Here is an 18,425-nt window from a genome sequence, read left to right on the forward strand (position 1 = left end):
GGCGTCCCCTCCCCGCCTCGGCAGTGGTACGGCCCCGCCGCCCAGGAGGCGCTGCGCGGTGAGGGGGCCGGCATGGCGGCCGGGCGGCTGGCGGCGGGCTCCTGGCGGCAGGCGGTGGCGCTGGGCAGGCGGAGGGGCTACCGGTAAGGGCTGGGCGGCCGGTAAAGGGCGAGCCCTCGGCGGGGTGGGGGGAAAGGGGCCGGGGGCGGCGGGGCCGTGAGGAAGGAGCCCCTGAGGGGACGGGGAGGGGGAGAGTGAGGCGGGAAACGCCGCGCATGCGCCCTGGGGGTGGGTTCGCGCCGCTGGGCTCTGCGCATGCGTGGTCTCGGGGCTGCCCCTGAGGGGACTTTGGGGGGGGAGGGGGTCTGTGAGGGGATTCTGTCAGGTTTGGGGGGTCTCGAGGCTCTTTTTCGTCTCCTGAGGGGGTTTGAGGTAGTAAAATGGTTCTTAGTGCTGGAAAAGGGGCAGCTCCAGCGTGAAGGGGTCTTGAGCTAACTATACCACCTATTTGGGGGCCAAATTTTGAGATTGGGGAGCCATAAATGGTCATATCAACGTATGGATTGATAAGGGGCAGTTTTAGCTGTTCGTGGCGCTTCAAACCACAAAAACGCCCTAACGGTGTCCCCTTTAGGGTCAAGGTCAGCATTAAAGGCTGTTTCCCTGTCAGAGTTTCAGTAAGGCTTTAGTGTTGGAATGTTCCATGAGGGGTGGAAAAAGTACCATAATGTAAGGATTTTTTTGTTTGTTTTACATTAAAAGCAGTAAAATCTGAACAATTGTAAGAAGGCCTTGTGTCCAACTCTGACCTGGGTGCAAGCACAGCAGAGCAAGTTGATGCAAATGTGCTTTCTACAGCCCCGTGTGCATGAGTGAGCTCTGAGCCCTGTAGGGGCTGGGTGCCTGGAAGCAAATGGGACTGATGTCACTACATCCCATCTCATGGTATTCCACTTGTATAAACGCACCGTGCTTGTCTAAAGTACTTATGGAAAGGTCCTGCTTTCAGCTAGGTTCTATCTCTAAAAGATAGACTGGCTTTTCTAATTTCCATTCAGGATTTTCTTTCTGAGATGTTCACGAAAACTAAAGGCATGATACCCCCCCTAAACAATCACATTTATCCAGTGCAGTTTTGTTTCCATACACTCTCATCTCCAGAAATCAGTGCAATAATAGAATCATCAAATATGAGTTTTATAATAGTCATTTGGGGTTACTAACAATACAACATTTCCAGTTACATTTTCCTCATTAATGTTTTAATTAATTTTGACTTGTAGTCCAGAATCTCATTAATCTGGTTTTGCTATATTAGCGTGACTGCTATACACTGAAAACTGTTTGGTTTATAGGTGCTCTTCCAGTAGTACAGCTCAGAAGGCTGCTGAAAACATAGAAGGTATGGTACTTCAATTACTTGTTTCTTCCCTTTTTTTTTTTTTTTTTTTTTTTTTTTAATTTTCACACCATATACTCTGTCATGAGATAAAGAAGACACTAAGCACCCTCTTCTCTTTCCCCTCATCTTCATTGTGAAGAGCTGGCTTAATTTGTTTGATTACCCTTATCACCAGCCAGCTCTGATCAGAGAGCATGAACTGAATTGTTCACTTCCATCAGCTGTCCAGCTGCTCCTTGAAAGAGAATAAAATTGATAGTGACAACATCCAATAGCAAGGAGTTTTTCACCTTAATCCTCGGAGTTTTCTTCTCCACATTCTGTACCATATTGCTGCTACGGGCTGTGGGAGAGGAGCAGACGGCTCATGGAAGAATCAATACAGAGGCAGTGGGAAAAGCACCTCTGCAGTGCTTTTGGAGGTTGTAATCAGGACTTCCTGCATCTTCCTTTGTGAATGAGTTTGCTACAGGGCTTTGCTCACTACCTCTAGATTCTTTTGGCACTGTCTTTTTGTCTTTGCTCGGAAGGTTGACTTTGTTTAGCTCTTTGTGCCATCAGTTGGTGTCAGGCTGGAGGAGCTGGAAGTGGAGAGGGTGCTTTGCTGCAGTACTCAGGCGAGCTGAATTGGGGAAGACAAATGGGCAGAGGCAGCAGACTTCAAAGTGGGGGACTGAGAGCAGGAAAGCAAAGGACTGGGAAGGTTGGAGCTCAAGCTGTAAGGTACAGGAGAAAGGATGGTGGAGGAAATGTGGATGTGTAAGTGGATAGATCTCTTCGAGGTAGGGAAAAAAAACTGATCCTGTCTCTGTGCAGGACTGCTGATCTCCCTGCCAGCCTTTCCTGTTACCACCACAATAAATTGTGGCCTATGCCAGACTCTGGTTTTGAAGACTTTCCTGAAATCTTTTCAGCAATATTAGCTCAAATCACCAACTTTGATCAGGTCAGGGTTTTCTGTGGACACCTGTTAGCTTTTAATAATAACTTTTTTAATATTGTTTCTCATAGATACTCAAGAAGAAATTGTGATTCCACGAAGGAAAACCTGGTGAGTGTTTACTGTTGGAATATTTCTTGGCCTGCAAAAAAAAAAAAAAAAAAATCATTGCTAGACAGCTGAACGTAACCTGTCTGTGAATGAGACTGGAACGTGGCTGTACCAAAACCAGTCTTGCATTGCTGCCTACTACAAGAGATTTGTTTTTTCCTCTAGGAGAAAACATGCTGTTTATCTTGGTTATGATTAGTACTTCACTTGAATGTGTACAACAAAGATGAAAAGGAAAAATAGGTTTGCTGTAATCTTAGATTTAATGCTCCAGGAGGAGTGGTTGCTGCTGACTGGAGGCTCTGGGAATATTATTGGCTCTTCCCCTTAATGCAGAGCATGCACAACCTGTTTCTGCCCTCTCTTTCAAAAAAAAATTATAAGAATTGTAAGCAGTTACTTTACAAAAGATTGTGTTTGCTCGAAATCTGCAAAATCAATTTAATTTGGCTGCCTGCATGAAGGAATGTTTCTTTCAGTGAAATAAACGTGGCCACCGGTAGCCTGCTGAATGAAATCCTGTTCGGAAATAATACAGCTGAACAAAATCTATTTTGTTGTGATTCTCCTAGCACTCTAAAGCAGTTAAGCTGAAATTGCATGACTGTACCACAAAAAATAAAGTAATAGCTAAATGGTGTCTGTATTCAAACCCCAAATAAGACCACCTTCACCTAAACCCTGTCAGCTTGAAACACAACCAAAGTCTTAAGGATCCACAGGCAGGGGAGTCGCAAGCAGTGTAGGTTCTTTTGTTGCTTTTGTTTTCCTCCCAAGATTCTTCTTAGAGAGAGGGCCTCGTGTATCCTGTCCCTCAGAGCCAGGATAGTCCTAAGGGGCTCTAAGAGGAGCTTTCCAGGGAATTTTTTCTCTGTCCCTTCCCTGTGTTCTCTCTTTCAGAATGGATAGTGAGGTAAGTGGTGGTAGCAGGAAATACACAAATTCTTCTGGTTTTCCTCAAGTCTTGTCTTTTCCCTGTAGTTCCAGGAGTGTGTCTGGTTTTACAATTAAATTTTCTATCTCTTGAGAAAAATGCTGTTTTCTAAGTGAAGCAAACCCAGTGTTTTCTAGAACTGAAAATCCTTTCTGGCTGCGATAATCCTGTGGTTATTCTGTAATATGTAGAACTTAAAATCTGCAACCCAGCATTAATCAAAGCTTCTTTTACATTTAGGGATAAACTAGCAGTCCTCCAAACATTGGCTTCTACTGTGAATAGGGTAAGTAGTTTTGTTTTGATCGCGGATACAGGTTGGGTTGTTCACCCTCTCACATGCTGGCCTGTCACTCTGGAGGCTTTTACTTCTGCCTTGGCCAGAAACGAAAGATAATTTTTGCATTTGTTTTTTACAGGGTCTTCTCTTTTGCTCAACACTTTTTGCTGTGTCCTTAAAGTCTCTTTCTAGTGCAAAGAGAGCTGGAACTTACTGTAGTTAAAAATATCACAGGAAAGGCTTTAATATTTTGACAAGACTTTTGCTAAAATCAGGAGCAAGTTCTTTTACCAGTTTAGCTTTCCAGTCCCATCTGCCTCTTGCCCATCTCAGTCCAGAACGTCAGCCTTCCAAAGAGCAATCAGTGTCTACTCCTGCTGGGCAGCAATTAATGCTGTGGTGCTTTTCTTAAACACTGTCTGGAACTCTGGAAATTGAATCTGATGCTGCAAGTCCCTCAGATCTCCTGAGGCAATTAAAGCTGCGGGTCCTGCTTGCTTACAAGTGGAGTTCTTGTAAAATGCAGATCGTGTTGGTTATGATGGAACTGTTCATCGTGCTTGCTATCCCTTGAAGGGGTGTGATACATTACAGCATGCCTGCGTTCATAACTGAAATCATTTCAGTCTGGGTTCTCCTTTCTACAGGATCCTACTGCTGCTCATTATATGTTCCAGGATGACCCTTACCTGATGCCAAGAAATTCAGCTAATGCTGTGAGTATTTCCTTTGAAATCCTTGAAAGTTTCTTCCTCCTTTGCCCAGGCTATGAGAATGTTACCTATTTGAAGCCTTGTTTTAATTACAGAAGAAAATGAAAGATCAGAATTCTCTTTGGAATTCCTGTTCTCGTTTCCCCTCTGTGTATGTCTGAACACACAGTGACTGTAACATTTTTCTAGACAAAGCCACCCTGCATGCACAAAGTTACCTTTTTTTTTCCCCTGCAGTGTAGGGACCTTCTGTCTGCCACAGCTCTGTTAATATTCCTGAATAAGCGGTATTGCAAGTGTTGAACTAAACCATAAGCACAAAATCTCAATTTGAATTATATCTGAATTAAAACACGGATGGTTACTGGTGTGCCTGTTACTGCATATGTTTAATTAGTTGTTGTGGCCAACTGCCAGGAATTGTATTCACAGAACAGCTATTTGGTAACATAGATTTATGGAAATAGTAATGAGACAATAATAAAAGGAAGAAGGAAAGGAGTCTGTCCGTGATGTTACCTTTGCATAAGATTAAAAAGTGCAAAGCTGAGGCAGGAGAAAGCAGAACTGAAAATAAGGGCAAGAAGAAAGTACCGTGTGTGGTACTAAGATACATTTTGGCAAGGCAGTGATAGGACTAGGAGAGGACTTCAGCAGTTCTTTGGCATGCCGGCCATGCAGTGGGGCCAGAGGAAGGTGAAGGAGGCTTTCAAATGCCCTAAGTTGTAAAAGAAGCAGTGAAGGAGGAGCTGACTGTAGAACTTCAGGAAAAGCTGCGAATGAGAATTGGGTGATGCCAGTGATCCTCTTGAAAGTGAAAAATAGAGAAACTTCCTCGTGTCATACCTCTAAAAAGAGAGATGAGCTTGACCTTGAGGTAGTAATGCAACAGTTCAGATGCATCTGATACAGAACTTCATTCCTTGACTAATACCGTAGCAGTAAATGACCGTCTCATTTAAATAACAAACATCCTGAACTTGGGATAATACCAGAAGATTTATGCGGCATGTTGTCCTGTCCTTGTGTTTTTATGAAGAGCTGAAAATACAACGTGTGCTTAATTTGATCCCATCAGAACGCTGAGTGTTACAGAAAATGTTTTTCCTCACACTGATCTTTTTAGTTACATGTTTCTTTATCAAACTCTTGTTCTCTCTCCTTCCTATGCAGCGCCTGCTTTCATTGTCGAAGGAGTCGGGAAGAAATGCTGCAAAATACATTATTAAGCAATTTCCTCAATATTTTGACAAGATTCTTGCAGAACCTAACGTACCAGTAAGCTTTTTTGCTTTTCATTTCCATCATATTTGTTCTGTTGGGTAGTGAAATCAACTGTTAGACTGGGCAGAAACTAATGGAAAAAGATAATCTTGATAACTGGTTTGTAAACAGCTATGAAAGAAATAGTGGTTTCAGTGTTTTCAAGGTGAAACTGAAGTAGATTCAACATCATGCAGGTTCTTCAGATAAAAGTAAGGAAAGAAATGCTGCTTAGATGTTGACTTCTGTGTAGGAAAGCGGGAGATGAGGATGCGCGCCCTTCATCACCACAAGGACTGTTGCTGTTGGGCTGGGAGAGCCTAATAAAGGCTCTTAGCCAATGAAAGATAATCAAAGCAGGGTAGTGGGTGAAGAACTAAACGTACTTGATTAGTGTTTCAACAATGAGAAGGTTTGAGCATGTGCTTAACTTGTCCTCTGTGCTTTCAGTGCTTGATGCCTGTGACTCTCACACCTCAGCTTGAAGGAGTGAACGAGGAAGCTCTAAGAGAGCGCATCAACCTCCGGATGGTGAAAGCCTCCGTGGACCTGTTCGATCAGCTACTGCAAGCAGGTGTGTGGGTGCCTGCCACGTTCTGAGCTGCAGCTCTACTTAAGTTGTTGAAAAAGTGTTTTAGTAGATGGCACGGGGTAACATAAGTTAGTCACCTTCTACTGGAACTGTAGAGGTAACGACTTCATGTGTTCACATTCATTTTGTCTGCTTGAATTTGGCTGTCAGGGAGCGTAGTTCAGCCCATGCATAATGACAGAATTCCATGTTGCTTGATGTAACTACATCCAGAGCGTGTGTGGAGACCTAGCCTTCATATGGAGGCAGTTTTCATAACCACATTACTAATGTTTTTGTGACTGTCATTGCTCTGGTGAACTGTTTCTCCAGAATTATTAGGCCTTCCCTATCCGTGGCTTGTCTGATGTCACTTTGGTGACACAGAACAAGGAGTTTCCTGACCAAGAGACAGGTGATACAAGGTGCTACTAAGCTCTTTACTGCTGTGGTAGACTGGTTCAGCATACCAGCTGAGTGCCCCGTCTGTGCCCTGCCCGCAGTAAATGAGTCGTTTTTGGTTCCTCCTTACTCTGGATCTTACCTCTGTTGTGGACAAAAGGGGAGTAAACACTAGAAAATGAACTGCCACAGCCTCTGAAGGAGGAAAACTTACTGGGAAGGCAAGACCTTCTCATTCCCACTGAAAGATCGAAAGAAGATTGCATCAAACCACTCTTTTGTTGGCTTTAAATCTATTTCATAGGAAATGTCTCCTTGGAGTAGTGAAAAGCACTCGATGTTCCAGTTGCAGTGGTGTTTGTGTTTGTGGTGATTCTCAGTTTCAGCTGCTAGCCGTCACTCCCTTCTCCCACTTGATCAGGAAAGTTCTACCCTTTCTGTGGCATTAATAGAAAAACAGATAGGGTTGTTTAATTAAAATAGACTTCTGCTGTAAGTGGTTCCAAGGAAATCTTAATTTCATACCTCAGTTTAACAGACTTGCTAGAAAACATCTAGAGAACCAAGTGGCGGTCAAAGATGCCCTGACAAGGCTGTACATTGAACAGTGTGCTTTTTACTTTCTCTGACTGCTGTATGTCATTATTTCCTGTAGGTACCCCTGTATCTTTGGAGACCACAAACAGCCTTCTAGATTTGTTATGCTTCTATGGAGATGGAAAATCTGTTCAGGAAGAACAACGTGAAGAGAAAGAGGATTTGGAAGAATCAGGGGTATGAAAAACATGTTGAGTTCTATTTATTTATTTCATAAGTTGTAAGAGTGTGTGGAGGTGATGTCAAGATCTTTGTACTGGGATTCCCTAACTGGAAGATGACATGAGGTGGGTCAGATGCAGTCAATGTTCCCTGGAAGTACAGGAGCTATAAAAATCCTGTGCCTGACCTACTAGCAAAAGCAGTTTCCCTAAAGATGAACTTCGCAGCTAGAACCCTACATCAGCTTAGTTCTGCTGACCTGTTTAAACACATTTTTCCCACTGCCAGCTTTGGTTTTATAGATTACCTCCAATGGCAGCTTCTAGTACATCTAACATAGACGAACATGGCCATTTTATTTGAGTTCAAACCCTAAAATCTGTGTTTTAATGAAGTTGAGAGCTCAGAGTTATCAGGTCATTGGGTCAGCAGGAAATGCGTTAGATACGACCTGTCCCTGGGGGGATTGAGGGAGAAAGGGTTTTATACGTGATGTGATACAGTCTAAGTATTTCCAACAGCTCCACAAATTATATATAATTTGCCTCATGAGTAGGTTTAGTAACATAAACAGGATTCTTGATTTAACTAGTTTCCCAAACATCATAATGCAAATCATTTTAATGTAACTCATTTTAAAAAAAACAACAGCTTTGCTAGCTTATAAATAGCTATTGAACTTCTTTGTTACCAAAACATATCGTTGGATGTTTATTGAGAACTTTGAACTGTGAGAAACTCATTTCTGCAAAAAAATCTCTTCAGGTGAATGCTTCAGAGCAGAAAACTCCAAAGAGACCACTCCAAAGAGGTCCACGCTCATCTGGCTCTAGATGGAGGTATAAAAATGTTGCTGATATTCTTGCATTCAGTGGACTGTGCATTTGTGTTGTTATAAAACTGAGTTAAAGCCCATACTTGCAGGCGTTATTTGTTAAATACAGCTCCTTTGAAAGTGCTGGTGGAGGTCTAATAAGTAATTGTAGACTAGCTCAAAGAATGAGGATTAATATATTTGAATGTCAGCCCCTAGAGGTACAGCCCATAATTTTGTTTTGTATTTTAAATTGTTTTCATAAAGGTATCTGTAATTGAGTTCTTTAACATCCAGCTTGTTTGTTGATTCTAGGGAGAACAACGATGCTGAAAGGATATTTAAGATAATGCCAGAGAGGAATGCACACTCCTATTGCACTATGATCCGTGGGATGGCCAAGGTAAAGTCACCTTTCAGTGTTGAGAGGTATTTTTTAACTTGCTGAAATCTCACACAGAGAGTTTATTTTCTTTGTTCATTGTTTGATAGTTTATTTTTCTTTGTTCATTTTCCAGCATGGGGCTTCTGCTAAAGCTTACGACATGTACACAGAGTTGCTGAATGAAAGGCACAAGGGTAAGAGCCTGCTTCTTTTGGTTTATGGTCTTCTGAGTAGCAGAAATGAGTTGTTGGGTATGTGAATATTTCTTTCATGGCAATGATGATTGGCGCAGGGGTACGGACCTCAGCTAGATCATGGGAGCTGAATGCAAACTCTTTATTTCAGTGCAGCTGGCGTGTGGCTGGCTCACTGGAAACAGATTTGCATGAGAACTTCGCCAGAAACTGAGCCATGTTGTAACAAACTGCTCTCTTTAGATGACAGTTGTCAGTTAAAGTGAATTATCTTACATTTTTCAGCCGATGTGCAGACGTTCAATACACTGATTGCAGCAGTCCCGTTTCTGAAGGACAAGTCCCCAGAAAGATGGGAATTAGTCAAGGTAAGGAGGTAAAAAGGAAGAGGTAGGAGTATGGGGGCTGGCTCTGCATTATTAGTACAAGTTTGCAGTTGTTACAAAGCTCATTTTTTAGCATGGGTTTTGTAAGGTACTAATACCTGCTACGAAGGAATTTTGCTAGTTTAAGAACGCAAACTAACTGCAAAGGAGTGAAAAATGTACAAAACCCAACCTTGTCCTTGCAGAACAGTTTGCCTTCTGAGAACTTACTGATCCGAGAGCTGCCCAGCCAGAAAGTAATTGGGAAATTATGATGGGAGATAATTAAAAACTCTTCTCTGAATTGCAATTCATAGTGTTGTGATGGAAATGGAATTTTGAGGGGTAACATTAGAGGTTCCAGTTCTATTGACATAACAGTGGTAAGGAAGGTTAGTAAGGAAACTTAACAATTTCCTTGATATTCTGGACACAAACCTCCAAGATCAAATGTGATGCAACTTTGTAGTCTTGTTTCTCCTTGAAATTAATTAAAGATTAGATCGTACTTCCCTAATAAACGATAGTTGAGGCAGTGTTGTTCACTTGCGGGGTGTGAGAAGGATTAGGTTGGCGAAATGCATCTGTGTCTGCCTGAAAGTGGAACTGTGATCCGTGATGTATGAATCCCTGAGGATTTGTGTGTGTTTTGTTGTCTTTGAAGGTCTTCTTGAATCACATGGTGCAACAGGAAGTGCAGCCAAACTTGCTAACATTTAATGCTGTGCTGAAGACTCTGAGGCGGTGTGGTGGCATAGGCAGAAGTGTGGCTATATCAGTACTAAAGGAGATGGAAGCACTCAAAATTGGTAAGAGAACCAGAACACCACTTCCAGAATAGCTAGCGTAAGAGCTCAGCAACAAGCAACACAGCATTTCCAGCTGTAGGGAAGAAGTTCAAGGCCGGGGAAAAAAAGTATTTCTGTGTTCTTGATTTTGCTGTTGTTTTCCTTTTGCGAGAGAACTGAGACAGAAAAAGGTGTGATTTTTAGTTGTGGCCTGCAGATTTTAAATTGAACTGTTGTTTTCAGAGTCTCTGTTCTCTATTGATTGCTAATTACAAGGTCGTGGGTGCATTTAGCCCCTTGGGACAAGTAATGAAGCATTTTGGTGTTACAGTCCCTTAATTGAGGAGTGTGTTTGTCATTACATTGTTAGCTGTAGTTACATCGAGCTGCTTGAGGACAGGTGTGTGTATGCAGTGGGAAGTAGGTCCTAGCCCACGTGCTATTTCTCGACTGTATCCTTACTGCAGGATTATGGTAGAAATAGTAAATAATACAAATACACTCACAGCAGTCAGCTGAGTTTGTTAATTTCCTATCAATCAAGGAATTAATCTAATGAGCCACCCAAGCCATTTGAGTTTTGTGTATCTACACTGTACAGAAGAAAAGCTTTTGATGTAGATGTTCTGGTGATGCCATCCACTTTTTAAAAAGCAGGGAATATCCGCACAGCTGATGTGACGTTGTAGAGTGCACCTTGACTTGTAACATGCCTGCTGATACAGTAGGGAGATGCTAATGAGCAGAGTGGAAACCTAGGTATGGATTATTGCTGCTGTTAATTTAGAGCAGGAAGCTTGGCTGCTTGTCCTGCAGCAACGTGATGCTCCAGCTGATGGTCCACCCTCAGATAACGTTTTTCAGAATTGTAACGTGATTGAGGGCTGGTCCAGCGTTAGGGTGGAAAGGGAGAGCGATGATAGAGCAAATTCTGCATGCTGCCTGACTAGAAGGCGTGGGGACTGAGTTAGCTTGGGCATAAAGCTCAGCCAAGAATACCAAAGTAACCTCAGTGTTTTTTTTCTTTTCAGAGCCTAGCCTTGCAACGTATGAACATCTTCTCTTTATTTTTTATAGAGCTGGTAGGTGCAGTATCAACTTGTCTGTGAGTGTGTCCTGTCTAACACCTGCTTTAAATGCTCTCCAAGTGTCATGGATGAAAGCTGTTGATTTAGGACATAAAATACGTCTTCTTATGTGTGTAATCCTAGTGTTAACTGTTCAGTCTGATTCTACTTGAGTGAAGAAAAAGTTAGAGAGTATCCTAACCTCTTACAGGGAAGAAAGAGACCTCGTGCTTTGAGAACTGGCAAAACTGGAAAGAAAACCCCTTTCCATTTGTACCTTCAAATTGGTATAGCTAAAGAGCAAATGCTGCTCAGTCTCTGTGGAGGCTGGGTCTGAGTGCAATGTGATTTTATAGACTGTTTACTCACAGGGAAGAAAGCGCACAAGGATTCTGTTTTTCTGGAACAGTTCTGTGCTTTGGAGCTGTCTTGAAATAGTTGTGGTAGAAGGCAGGAGCCCAGCTGTTGGAGATCCTTTAGCCACAAATCCTTTGGCATGGGAAGAGAACAGACACGGTAGTCATTACTGCAGTCCTTGGGTTAGAACGTGTTTGGAGGAGTTGCTCTGGAATTTTTTTTGTTTGTTTTTGGAATGCATTGCTTTTCCCAGAGCTGCCTTCAAACAAGCTTCCTGGTCTGTTGGACTCCTTGCTAGAAAGTACTCATCTCTGCCTGAACCTGCCCTGATTTTCTGTGAAAACATGGTGATACTAGGGCAACTTGTAGTGCAAATAATACTACAGCTCATGTGGAACACCACAAATAAGGGCATAGACAGGAGATTCTCGACATTTGTCTTGTAATTGTGGTGCTAGTTTCCATTTCCATAATATCTTTGCAAACTCTTTACTAACGGAGCACATAGCACAACTGTCACATTGCTTGTCTGTTTGTCCTGCAGTTGATCTTGGCCCATCCAGCATCATATCTGAGGTGCTGGAGGATGTTGAAAAGAGGAGTTTCACTGCCCAGGACCCTGATGACGGTATGAACTTCAATATATCTGACAACCTGCATTGCTTAAACATCTCTGAAGAGTCAGCTAGTGAATTCCAAGTAGTCCTAGCCAGCTGGAAAGAATGTGTATGGCTTGCTTTTACCAACCCCTTCTGATACATTTGTATATTTTGGGGCAGCTCTGGGGTGTACTGAAAAGGTGGGTGACCTGCCTGAACACTTACCTCTGTTGCATAACAAAGGAGGAGAGTGAAATGGCTGACCTTTTTTTTTATTATTATTATATTTTTAAACTTGCCTGTCTTACAAATATTGCTGGTTTGGGTCAAATGAGAATGTAGCTTTTGTAAAACCGCCCACATTCAAACAGATCATCTGCTTAAATCTGAAATCTGGCTCCAAAAGCCCAGCAGTATAATTGCCCCCAGAACATTGGCTGGCAACCATGGCAGAGTTTCCACATAGAAAGTTTCCACATAGAAATCCCTGCTGTGTTGTCAAATTTAGCTACAGATTCAGCTTTTTAATTGAAGATGTCTCAGCTGTCCCGTGGGAGGCTGGGTTAATGAGCTACTGTATGTCTCTTCGAAAGCAGGAAACTAACAGTTCATTTTTCCCATTTCAGCCAATTTTTTTGCCACTGCTATGCAAGTGGTAAGTACCTCTTCCCTGCGGTCACAATTCCTTTGAGCCCTCCAGCTGTTTCAGAATTGCCTGTGAGATTTCCAGCCTGTCTCATAAGATTCAGCACTCAGCATCTTACCCTTTTTCACCTGTGTTTGTCACCTCCTGTAACTTTGCTCCATAATTCTATGTCGTGGGTTTATGTAATGTGTTACATTTGGTACATTCTTTAAAATCTGACTGGTTTATTGCAGTGCTGCGACCTTAAGGATATCAAGCTTGCTTATCGGTTAAATAAGGCAATGGAGAAGGGAGATAACTGGAAGTTCTTGGACATGTCTCAGTTAAATTCCTACTGGTGAGTGAAGTGCAGCTTTTATTTGGTGTCTTGTTATCGATTTGAATATAAACTAGAATTCAGACCTTGTGCAGAATGCTTCTTTGTTGAATATCATCTAGCAATTACATGTGCACTTCGGGAATTAGGTGACGAAGTACCTCTTAAGAACAGTGATAGCTTAGGATGTATTTTTGGTTTGTTGCCTTTTCTAAACCGAAAGTGTCTTGGAGTGTGAGAAGTCAGATGAATTCATGAGCTCATAAATGGCAGAAGGCTAAATGTGTAAAACAGATCGTAGATGATCATCAAACTGTTTGTCATGCCTCTTCAGTGGTCCCTTGTGTTATAGGAAAACTGTTGGCCAGCCAAGAGGCCAGGGAAGGAACAGAAGTTCTGTAACCCAGACCCTTCACTGCCTAGCTTAGCTCAATCCCCCTGCCACAACTCCACTAACCAGCTGAATTTTCTGCAGCCCTGTTGGCCACTTAGCATGGCAGTTCAGGAGGTGGCTGTGGTGGATGCACCAAACCAGCACGCACAGCAGGACCAGCTCTCTGCGTGCAGCTTTAGAGAGACATTGCAGGGCACCAGGTGTGTCTAAGCACCAAACTCTCAAGTAATTTTATTATTTGCCTGTGTAACCAAGGCATCTGAACCATCTTGACCAATGTCATCAACTGCTGTAGTCACTGAATGTAATTAAGCACTTGGATCAGGCTGATTTGAAGAAAAGCCTGCTAAGACATTGCAACTGGAGATGCTCCAGTAAGTTCATGAAAATAATTACCATCAAAATAAGATGCAGTTTCAGAGGTGATTCTTACACCCTGGCCTCGTTTAGCCTGTAAGTAAGTCAAGAAAAAATAATGGAAATTAATCTCAAGTGGTTTCTTACCTGAAATGTATTCAAGAGGGGTTCAGGTACCTCAAACTTGGCATCAGGCAGAAAGGGTGCATTGTTTAGGGACTTTAAAATGCAGTGGCCCACTTCTAATTCTGACAACTACCTAGGGTCACTGCAAAGTTCTCCCCCCAAAAATGCTACTGCTTGTTTTAATTTGCAGTCGTACAGTGAAACTTCCATGATGTGCAACACAATTATGATCAGAGAACTATCATGTGCTGGCATCATCTCTGGTTCAGATGATCTAATTGGTACTGAACCAGCATTTTTTCCTTCCCATAGGTCTAAATTCTTTTCACTGTTGTGTATGATGGAACAAATTGATGTTGTGTTGAAATGGTACAGAGAAATGCCCCCTTCGGTAAGTCTATCTTATTGTAAGCAAGCTTTCAAGCTTTAGAATGAAGAAAGGGCATGGTTACAGTTCATTGAAGTGATTCTTCCTTCCTCAGCTCTTCTATCCAAGTCCTAAAAATATCGTGGACCTCCTTCAAGCGCTGGATGCAGCCAATCACTTGGAAGCAATTCCATCGGTCTGGGAAGGTCAGTGATAGCCACGTGGTCGCGTAGCCAACTCCTCTGGTGGGGACTGGAGGAGTGAGCAGTGGGGGAGAACTTCCTGGTGCTCAGAATAGCCACACTGAGATGCTTTGTCGTGAGGGACGTTGTTGCTGAGTACAGTGGTGAGGTTACTTCATTAGAGAAAGTCTGTGCTATCAGCTCTGCCTGTTGCAGAGAGTGTGGCTGTGCCATGTTATGCCATAAATGCTGGTGATAGTTAAATGTCAGTGTCTTGGAAAACTGAATGCTCCCCAGATAGCACCTTAACCAACAGTCCAGGTTTAATTCCATTTAAATTCTTTGCACCTTAAACAGGGGAAACAAATGCAGATTCAGGCTCTAGCACATAGAAAATATCCTACTAACTGTTGTCTTTATCTAAACAGATATGAAACTGCTCGGGTTTAATCGGAGACAAGACCTGTTGGAAGAGATTTTGTCTTTGATGAGCAGAGATACTCATCCTGAAGAGGTAGGGGAGCCCTGTGAAAAGAGCAGAGGCGTGTCCCTGTTTCTGTATATGACGCAGACTGTATTTGAGCTGTGTTACTGTCCCTGGACCTTAGAAATCCCATTGCTGTGCATATGCTGTGACAGGTTCTCAGATCTGTGTGAGCTTGTGCAGGTCTGCTAAGCTCTCCAGGTTGTGCTCAACTTGTAGAGAAACCTCAAACTGACATAAAAGAGGATCGCTTCCATACCGGGGTCTGGAAGAGGAACCCAGCCCAGCAGTGAGGGCTGCTGAGCCAATTGTCCTGACATAAGAGGGTTTTTTTGTTTGTTTTGGTTTCTGCCAGGATTAACTGCTGTTAATTCAGAGCATGAAATCACATCGGGACAGACCTGTAGTGTACGCAGAGGGTGTTGGAGGATGGCACGGAAGAGAATGCGCTGATTCAAGAGATGTTGGAATTAACATCACGATCTTTTCACAGACTCAGCTGGCATTTGCCAAGTGTGCTGAAGACATCAAAAATGTCCACGAGCAATCCTGGAGGGAGCAGGCCCCGTTGGCGTGGACGGGCAGCGCGCTGGGCCACGTCGCCGTGTTGTTCTCCAGGGTTGGGAGGACGCAGGACGCCTGGTACGTGTGTGGCTGTCGTCAAGGCTTAACCACAGAAACCAAAGCTCAGTGACTGATGTTCTGTTGTTTAACGTGCTTTCTTTGTGCTGGTTTCTTTGAAACAAAGAAGTGACAAGTACCTTTCTAAAGATTTTAAACTTGTCATCAGTCACACTTCTGATGTTTCATGCAGTGTTTAACACGTTCAGTGATGTTAGCTGGCGTACGTTGCATCTGTGAGAATACAGCATGGGAACTGTTCCAAACCCGGGAGAATGGCTCTTCAGGAAACACAGAGCTTGCCTGGGTTTCAGCAAGGGTTTCTCTAAGAGATTTAATACCTGTTTTCTTCCTCTGTGTGTATTTTGTTTCATATATTGTTTTTGTTTGTTTTTTCTTCTGAACAGGAAGGTGATAGAGCGTTTCCAGCAAGCCAACAGGATTCCCACGTGAGTGTACCTATGTTCTGACTTCATGTGCCAAGTCCCCCGTTGCTTGGGATCTTGCATTTCTATTACAACCAACAGTAGTGCTCCATGTCTTACTGCCAAAGTGCGTGTTTGTCCCTGTGGGCTCGGGTGTTTGTTTATCCAGCTGATGCATTCTGAGACCTTCCTGCCTCCCAGGAAAGGTGAAGATGCAAAGGGAACTTTGTGGGATCGATCCTTAAGATGTCATTGAATGAAGCTGTGGGACACGGAGAATGGTGTCACTGATTAAGTCTGTGTTGGAAGTCAGTTTAAGCAGCATTCCTGAGAACATCTCACTTCCCATGTGCTCAGAAAAAAATCTGATGCGGTGTTAAGTAAGCACTGGTGCCTCAGAGATATCTGGATTTCTGAAGACAAGTTTATCAAGTCAGATCCTAAATTTTCATGTCACCCTGTTAAGCTCCAACAGCTTTTTTTCTAAGGGTTTTTATGAAAAATTTATCTTTTTGAAGAAGCAAACAACTTCTAAGGAATATAGTGTGTTTTAGGGACAAAAACTGCTTGGTGCTTCCGTAAGTGAACACCTTAGGTGTGGTGTTGGAGATGCATCATGTTCTCTGTGGCCTCCTGCACCTCTTGGGGTGTTTGGTACTGAGGGCAGCAGGTGACAGCACTTGTTGGTTCTGCAGACGCCTGCCAGTGTGGCCAGGGAAGATTGATGCTGCCAGGCCACCTCAGAGCCTTGTCTCAGTTTGGGGAATAAGGAAAGGGGAACAACTCTCCTTGAGAAGTTGTGGTGCAGTTGGTGGCTTGTGGCTGCCGTGGATTATGGATGTGAAAAGAAGGAGCTTCCCCTGCTGTTAGCAAATGGGTGTAAGGGCTCTCCTAGTTGAAATGTCCCTTGCTCCCCGCAGCACGAGCTGCAGATTTGTTTCCCTGCTGAGAAGCAAGAAAGGTGTCTCCAGCAACTGTCACGGGTGATGAAGTGGCAGAGCCAGCACTTGAGGTGGGGCCCCACGATTCAGTGGGGGCCCCACAATCAGTCGCTTTCCTTTCCTCTTGCAGTGACCGGGTGATGGACGAGTTCTTGAACTGTGCTAAACAAACCAATTCCCCCGACGAGGCAATAAAGCTGGTGAAGCTGGCAGTGTCCCTCGGGCTGGCTTCAGCACAAAGGCTTAAAAGCAGAGCGGAGAAGGAATTTGAACTCTCTGAAAGCCAGAGGTAAGTCGGAGTACTTGTCCCTACCGCTAAAGGGGTGTAGTAGGTGAGTGTCAGAGGGGTAATTTCCTGTGCGGAGCCTTCTCTTCGGCTGGGGTGGCAGAGAGCTGGCTTTCAGAACGACGTGCCTTTATATTGGCTGATGGATTCACCCCCCAAAAAATAACCCCTCAGTTTTTGATGCTATTCCACCTGGGAGGAGATGTAGCCCCTGTTATGGGGTTACCTGTGCCCGCTGCTCGGCTCTGTTATTATGGGGAAAGGGATTACAAAAGGCTGCACCGGGGGACTGATGCTGACAGAAGGGTTTAAAATTTACAGGAAGGCCTTGGAGAGCATCCAGCCTGACAGTGACAGCAGCGACAGTGACAGTGACAGCGACAGTGACAGCGACTAGCTGTCCTCCTGCCTTCCCTGTGCGAAATCAAGGAGCAGCTGCAGCTGTGGTGTCAGGAGGCTCCCCCAAGAAGTGAAACCCCTGAAGAGACAACTTCTGGGAGCTGCCGAGAGCTGATTTCTCCCCAGTGCTGCAGCACTGCAGGCCGTTCCCACTGGTAACCTCTTCACGAGAGGACGTTGTCCTCTGCAGAGCAGCCAAGAAGTTGTCCTCTTTCACGGTTTTGGGGATGTCAAGGTGGGCTGGGGTGCCCAGCGGTCCCTTCCACGCCTCTCACACCGTGCCTGAAGCACCAGGGGCTGCAGGGACAGAGGAGTGCTGTGTTCTGGGAGCTGCTCAGCATGCACAGCTCCGTGAGCAAGACTCTTCCTGGGCCTCCTGTGGTGTCAACCTGTGCTGGATTTAATTCCTTTCATGCTAATGTTCATGAATGTCTTAAAAATGATGTTCAGTCTGTATGTAAACACTGTAACACAGCGTTCATCACCTGTGGTGTTCTTCCTCATCCTTTTTGGGGTTTGGGGACAGGCTTTGGACTGTAGAGGCTAAAAAGCTGCAGTTTGTTAGCCTGTACAGGTGGAGATTGCCACATTAATAAATGGCTGACACTAAATACAGCTCTGTCTTGTGATCATCCCTGAGCAAAAATTGTTGATTACAGTGTTGGTGCTGGTCTGTGAGAGACCACCGAGTGAAGTTTGTATGGAATAGAGCAAAAAAGCTGAGGAGGAGACTGGAAAGATGGAGAACTGCTCTTCTGTTCTCTGCCGTGCAGTCAGCCAGCCCTCACGGCAGTGTTGCTGCACCCATTCTCAGCTCGTAAAGGAATGGTGGAAGGTTTTTTGAGATAGTTTATGAACTTGCAAAGAAGCTCCTCACTACTAAACCCTGTCCTAGCGGTGGAGGAGTTAACAGCTGCCTGCCTTTGACCTTGGTGTG

General features: G+C 43.9%; 1 protein-coding gene across 1 annotated transcript; it reads left to right on the plus strand.

The window, feature by feature from the left end:
- Positions 1-46: 46 nt before the first annotated feature.
- Positions 47-18,103, plus strand: PTCD3 (pentatricopeptide repeat domain 3). The gene is made up of 24 exons (XM_084286582.1): positions 47-143; positions 1,356-1,402; positions 2,414-2,453; positions 3,628-3,673; positions 4,315-4,383; positions 5,554-5,658; positions 6,094-6,217; positions 7,272-7,390; positions 8,141-8,214; positions 8,505-8,592; positions 8,708-8,768; positions 9,054-9,136; positions 9,798-9,942; positions 10,953-11,003; positions 11,890-11,973; positions 12,571-12,599; positions 12,824-12,927; positions 14,096-14,174; positions 14,266-14,356; positions 14,761-14,846; positions 15,310-15,458; positions 15,845-15,886; positions 16,934-17,092; positions 17,411-18,103. The coding sequence occupies exons 1-24, from the start codon at positions 73-75 to the stop codon at positions 17,484-17,486; spliced, it is 2,022 nt and encodes a 673-aa protein (XP_084142708.1). The 5' UTR covers positions 47-72; the 3' UTR covers positions 17,487-18,103.
- The last annotated feature ends 322 nt before the right edge of the window (positions 18,104-18,425 follow it).

The sequence above is a fragment of the Netta rufina genome, assembly GCF_964035555.1.
Source record: "Netta rufina genome assembly, chromosome: 4".
NCBI lineage: Eukaryota > Metazoa > Chordata > Aves > Anseriformes > Anatidae > Netta > Netta rufina.

What these genes read in the sequence shown, in the direction of transcription:
- PTCD3 (XM_084286582.1), top strand. Translation starts at nt 73, where the DNA reads ATGGCGGCCGGGCGGCTGGCGGCGGGCTCCTGGCGGCAGGCGGTGGCG. An exon ending in TCATCTGGCTCTAGATGGAG is followed by an intron (nt 8,215 to 8,504) that starts GTATAAAAATGT and finishes TGTTGATTCTAG; the next exon opens with GGAGAACAACGATGCTGAAA. An exon ending in GGGAGGACGCAGGACGCCTG is followed by an intron (nt 15,459 to 15,844) that starts GTACGTGTGTGG and finishes TCTTCTGAACAG; the next exon opens with GAAGGTGATAGAGCGTTTCC.